Source organism: Gigantopelta aegis, chromosome 10 (genome assembly GCF_016097555.1).
Source record: "Gigantopelta aegis isolate Gae_Host chromosome 10, Gae_host_genome, whole genome shotgun sequence".
Classification (NCBI taxonomy): Eukaryota; Metazoa; Mollusca; class Gastropoda; order Neomphalida; family Peltospiridae; genus Gigantopelta; species Gigantopelta aegis.
Genome location: NC_054708.1, coordinates 28198041 through 28204964, shown reverse-complemented (window position 1 = coordinate 28204964; position 6924 = coordinate 28198041). Strand labels below are relative to the sequence as shown.

Below are 6924 nucleotides of genomic sequence, written 5' to 3'. Positions count from 1 at the left end.
TTTATTTATTAGGGTAACACAGTTAGCAAGTGTTAATCTTCCCTGAGGCCTTTAGGTTTTAAACTGACAAATATTTGATACGACAGGATTTTATCACCTGTTTAACTCTATACTCTGATAATTGACAATCTTTCCCCACCTTTCCCAAAAGGCTATGTCATTTTTTATTCCCAATCTTGGACAAAATTCTCAATCTGAATGTAAATAATTCCTTTTTCAAAATTATTATTATATAAAGATATTTTTGAAAACGATACCCAGCACTTGATCGAGCTAGTTGACAAACACCCACAAAAAAAGGAGATAAACAACACATTTTAAATTTTGGCTTTTTAATTTGGTGTCTGTTATTGGGATACTTGGTCTAAATAATGACAGACATGTAATGTATATATATATATATATATATATACACACATATATATATATATATATATATATATATATATATATATATATATATATATATATATGTGTGTGTGTGTGTGTGTGTGTGTGTGTGCGCGTGTGCGTGTGCGTGTGTGTGTGTGTATATACCTGTCTAACGCGGCCAGTGGCCACCTAAATCGGATCCCAAATCGCTAAAATACCTGTATTAAGCGGCCACAATAAAGTTGTACTATTATATAAAAGGGATATTTTAACAACAGCAACAGTACCCATCCAGTCCCGACATCTCTACTGTGTATCAATTACTAGGCGGGCTATGTTTGACATTTGTAGATTCACTTACTATGACAATACACCGCATAAAGTAGAAATTAAATAATTACATGGAAAAGGAAAACAAACATGTTGAGAACGGTTAATTTAATACATTCCATTTGCATTAAAAAAGTTGATTTATATTCAACTGTGAAGCACACATCCGTTGATTAGCAGTACAGATGGTAAAACAAGAAATAACAACAAATGTTTTAAAGACTATATTTGTGGCAACCTGTACTTGGCGGCCACTTTTATCTACTACCTTGTGTGACCGCTAAAGACAGGTTTGACTATATATATATATATATATATACAGTGATTTCCCTAGCATGGTACACCAAACACTTTTGGGGCATTTTCACCATTTTCGGGGCACTTGTTTTTCATTAAAAATAGACAAAAATTAATTGAAATAGACATTAATGTAATTTATGTGCATACTTTAATAAATGAATGGCAAAAGATATAAAAGGCATATTTTATTAATTAATAATACCTTTTTGGGTGTTATATAAAGGAAATTTTAGAATGAATTAGTGAAAAAAGCTTGTTTAATCTCAGGGCAGCATGGTGCTGATTAAGGCAAGATGGTGCTAGACTATTGAGGCATGGTGCTGCACCATGCTAAAACAAGCTAGGGAAAACACTAATATATATTTGAATTAAGGATGTAACAAATACACATGGTGGTGAATATGATACATATCACAAATATGAGGGGACAAATATGAATGAAATGAAGAACAGTATTTGTTTTGTTTTTTAAAGTAAAAACTGATTAATCATAAGTGTTTTTTTTCTGACAGAAGTGAAATCAAGGTATATGTAGGATACCAGTAGCGTTGCATAAACAAAGGATTGGTCTATAGCACTTGATCTATTACAAAACCGGTCTGAACATTATCAAAACAATCGAATCGTTAATACTGCGTTTTGGTTAGTGTGAATTAGAAACACAAAAAGTACAGTTAGCATTACATATTATGTATTTGTGTATTTGGTTCAGCTAGTGATGAATACCGGTATGCATGCGATTACGATACGGATCGCTGTTCGGTGCGCCGAATATTCGAGTATATTATTACACCCTAATTTGAATACTTGTACACATACATGTGTAGCATAGAAAACTGAAGAACAATGTGATGTAAGTACTGTTTTTACATGACACGTACATGTAAGTGGTCAAACTGGATCAAAAGGCCACTTTGTATGAATTTCCCTTTGAATCAAGCATAGACATTAGCTGTCGGGGAACATTTTGTTTTCAAATTCTAGTCAATTGAATATTGATTAGCAAGTACTGTTTAATGTTTAAAAAATGCATAATGATCTCTGAAACTTGAGTAGCGAATTGCGACAAGATACTGACCAAAATGTTCTCTGCCTGTATATGCAGTACATATTGATTCGAGTTAAAGCGTCTGTTTTAGGAAGTCCCATTCTAATATTTCCTTAATAAATTCAACAAAATTAGTGAAGGAACTGTGGAGTTTTAATAATTGTCAGCTAGTGTCATCATTTTAGGTAGCACTAAACCAAATAACTTCCGGCTGGGCCAAAGTTCAAGGTGCACCGAACTTGTCATAGAGAAGATAACACCACAAGTCCTGTGATTGGTTATAAATGTGAGTGTGTTGGTTGTAAAAAAATGAGTTTCATCTATTATAAAAATGTATGGAATTTTATTTCATATAGTACCACTGTGTCAAGTAGCCTTGTGCTTGAAACATGTATGGAGTACCTGAAAAAAAGGTACTCAAATTTTGTGTGAAACTAGGGGTGTTGTAAAAACATCTGGTTATACCAAAAGTCAGCCATGAAAGGTACCATTTTCTTCAGTTAATACTTTGAGGTAGGGGTTGTAGTACTGATATTTATGGGTCATATGTTGGTTGATATATTGCATATAGTGTTTTAAACACAAACATTAACATAATCGCCTATGGGATTTTATTTGGTATAGTACTACATATAGCAAGTTTTCATCACAGGTGATTTAGCTATACTTCTAATGAATTTTGAAACAAAATGGAGATCTAGAATAAGAATAAGAATAAGAATAATTTATTTGCATAACACCCGCATATGAGCAGAGCAAAAATAACAATATAATATACATTTATCTGCAGTAACAATAGCATAAATAATATACATTAATTACATGAACAAACATCTGCATCCACAAATACATATGCAATTTAAGCCTTTTTACTAGTGATAATAATATTTAGGTATAGAGCCATGAAAAACCATTAATTCGCACCTATGGGGTTCGTGAATTATTTTTCACGAATCCACACACCCTCGCACATTCTCCATTAGTTTTATACAGACGTGAAATGCAAGCAATTTGAAATTACTTCCAACTCATATGCTTTCACGCAACTTAAAGCATCTCTTTACAAAATTACAAATGATAGGGTATAATTCCGGAATATTGTTGCGTGTAAGAAATAAGAATTTTTCATTATTAGTCAAAAAAGAAAAATGTGATTCTTGTTTTATTATTTTATGATGTAAATCATTTCTAAAAACATTATATATAGGGTACTTGATAATGAAATGATATTCGTCTTCAACTTCTAGGGGACAGTTGGGGCAATATCTCTCATTCGCAGGGACAGGTGGTTTCTTGTGTCTTCCCTTTTCAATCATACGTCAGTGTGCACTCAAACGAAGCCTACCAAAAGCCTTTCTGCTTTCATAGTCTTTGGTATGTAATAAATAGGACTCAACTGAACTCGAAATTTGTTTGAATGACATATATGTACGCATTTTATTACCATTTATTTCAACCTGTTACAATGTTTTGCTAAGTTTGATGACTAACTAGAATACAAACACAAACAGCACACACAAATACACATCTGCTTTTTTATATTATGTTGTGTTAGTAATACTTAAATTAGCATTTTTTTGTAGCTCACTTGTCACTTTGTCAGTCCTTGTGATTGCAAAAAGCGGTGTCTGCAAAAATATAGCAAAATTGATCAACAACAGCAGTTTGATAATTATCGGGTATTTACATTGTTATTATTTACACTACAGTTTGGGCATGGGCCAAGTCTAGCAAGACTCAAGTATCTGTGCAAGGAAGAGCACTCTCATTTAATTATATTTTTTACGTCACTGCCAGATGCTTGCCGCCAGTTACATTATAGGGCTATCAGGGCTCGAAACGGCCTGTGGCCAGGTCGACAAATGTGACCAATGTCCTGTTTGGGTGACTTAAATATTAAAAAACAATGGCGTTAGTTGTCCAAATAATATTATTTGGGCGATCTTCTGTAGAGCTATAACATATGAGCCACTATTAATATTGGTATTGCATATATTTATTCCACATTAAAATCTTGCTCGTGGTTCATGTTTTGCTTACCTTAATTTGACAACATCCATTACTATTTTTTGGGCCACCATATTTTTTGGCGAGATTCGAACCCTGGCTATGAGACATCAAGGAAAAACAAAAGTTGAATGTGAGGAATGCAAGGCAATGACATCATTAGACATTCATGTTCAGCGCTGGAATTAAAGTGCATGTCGAATGTGTGGAATGCAATGCAATGGCATCATTAGACATTCATGTTCAGCGCCGGAATTGAAGTGCATGTCGAATGTGTGGAAAGCAATGCAATGGCATCATTAGACATTCATGTTCAGCGCCGGAATTGAAGTGCATGTCGAATGTGTGGAATGCAATACAATGGCATCATTAGACATTCATGTTCAGTGCCGGAATTGAAGTGCATGTCGAATGTGTGGAATGCAATACAATGGCATCATTAGACATTCATGTTCAGCGCCGGAATTAAAGTGCATGTCGAATGTGTGGAATGCAATACAATGGCATCATTAGACATGCATGTTCAGCGCCGGAATTGAAGTGCATGTCGAATGTGTGGAATGCAATGCAATGGCATCATTAGACATTCATGTTCAGCGCCGGAATTAAAGTGCATGTCGAATGTGTGGAAAGCAATGCAATGGCATCATTAGACATTCATGTTCAGCGCCGGAATTGAAGTGCATGTCGAATGTGTGGAATGCAATACAATGGCATCATTAGACATTCATGTTCAGTGCCGGAATTGAAGTGCATGTCGAATGTGTGGAATGCAATACAATGGCATCATTAGACATTCATGTTCAGCGCCGGAATTAAAGTGCATGTCGAATGTGTGGAATGCAATACAATGGCATCATTAGACATGCATGTTCAGCGCCGGAATTGAAGTGCATGTCGAATGTGAGGAATGCAATACAATGGCATCATTAGACATTCATGTTCAGCGCCGGAATTGAAGTGCATGTCGAATGTGTGGAATGCAATACAATGGCATCATTAGACATTCATGTTCAGCGCCGGAATTGAAGTGCATGTCGAATGTGTGGAATGCAATACAATGGCATCATTAGACATTCATGTTCAGCGCCGGAATTGAAGTGCATGTCGAATGTGAGGAATGCAATACAATGGCATCATTAGACATTCATGTTCAGCGCTGGAATTAAAATGCATAGTGCTATTTTACTTTATCCCTTAGTCTCAATATCATCTAATAAGTGTCGGGTACTCGGGTTCGGGTCCAGTTTAATTCTCGAGTACTCGAGTCCAATATTTTAGATTCGTGAAGGCCCTACTGAACTGCCATTGCAGATGCTCTGAATATCAGGGGACTGTGACTTCATTATACTGATAGGGGCAGGGTGTAGCTCAGTTGGTTAAATGTTCGTTTGGGGTGCTTGCTGTTGTATGATCAAATCACCTCAGTGGACACAATCTCTGATTAAGTTTTTTTCCCATCCCAGCCAGTGCACCATGACTGGTATATCAAAGGCTGTGGAATGTGCTGATCTGTCTGAGTAGTACGTGGGCCTATTGAGCCCCATGTATGCAAATGAGCTAGGTCACGTGATCTGGGCGTGGCCTCTTCTGATTGGCTGACCTCTAAGCGTGGGGTGTGACGTCACTGGGACACTAACCTTGACCTACTTCGAGTACATAGACGTAACTGGGTTAATGACTTGGACAACTGTGACCTTTGTCAGGAAGCACCAGATGTCGGCCAGATTTATTAGTTTGTTAACCGTCGGGGGTTCCTTTGATGTACAGTAAACAGATGATGAGGAAGTCGTTAATGACCCATAGAGTGGTGTCGAATGACGAAGGATTTATGTGACTGTGACAGCTGTTCCTTTGATGTACAGGAAACAGATGGTGCGGAAGTCGTTAATGGCTATCAGATGGTCAGGTCATAGGGTTTTACGTGCACATTCAGAACAAGCTGTTGTAGTGCACGCCTGTCGGCCGGCTCCTTCGTCCATGACAGGAAAGATGGAAGGGGGGGGGGGGGGGGAGGTGGTTGTGGGGGGGGGGGGGGCAGAGGAGGGACCGCCTGCACTGGCAGGTGCAAGGGAGCACCAGCAGCCCGACCAAGGTCAGTAGCAGATGGCAAGATAGCGTGGGTTTTATGAGTGTCTTAACCGTCGGGGTTCTATGGGGCGGAAGTCGTTAATGACTATCAGATGCCAAGATGGGTTTAATCATTTTGACGCGTGTGTGTGTGTGTGTCAACCAGATGTGAGCCTTGGCAACGGGGAGTAGAAAATTCCAAGGCATTTAAAACGTGCCCATATATGGTCATGGCGTGGGAACACCATGAGTCATCCCATAACGTGTTCAGACACGTCTTGACCTCGAGATAGCGTGGGGACGCTATCGTGGGGCCTATAAACTTCCCAAATTCGGGACTCTTGCCATTCGCTCAGCGACACTGCTAGAGAGAAGACGTATACCGTTGATGAATGATACTTACGTTCCTGTGTCTGATTGCGCTGTACTTGGAAAGAACAAAATGGCATTGAGATATAACAGAAACACTACAGAGGGCCTTGTCAAAAACGAAAACGAAACGAGATGCAAACCAGACCTTGGCGATAACGTCTACGTCGTGGCTAAACTGTGGAAGGGGGACATTGCCATTTACTTTCGTCAGTTCGACGAGGACCGTGGAAAATATTTTCCCACCAAAAAAAGGCGTTTCTCTGACGATGAAACAATGGTTGGAACTGATCACCTTCAAACGAGAATCGAGTGTACCGCAGCATCTCGGTGGGAACGTCTACGTCGAGACCATTTACAAAGGTGTGGATATTCGTCAGTGGTGGTATTGTGATCAAGAACTGAAACATTCCCGTCGCGGCGTTCGA

General features: G+C 38.2%; 1 protein-coding gene across 1 annotated transcript in view; it reads left to right on the top strand.

Moving 5' to 3' along the window:
• Positions 1 to 6569: 6569 nt before the first annotated feature.
• Positions 6570 to 6924, top strand: part of LOC121383571 (metal cation symporter ZIP14-like) — a 4397-nt gene continuing 4042 nt past the window's right edge. Inside the window, exon 1 of the mRNA XM_041513659.1 lies at positions 6570 to 6705. Within this exon, the coding sequence (XP_041369593.1) occupies positions 6570 to 6705 (136 nt within the window). The remainder of the gene's footprint in view (positions 6706 to 6924) is intronic.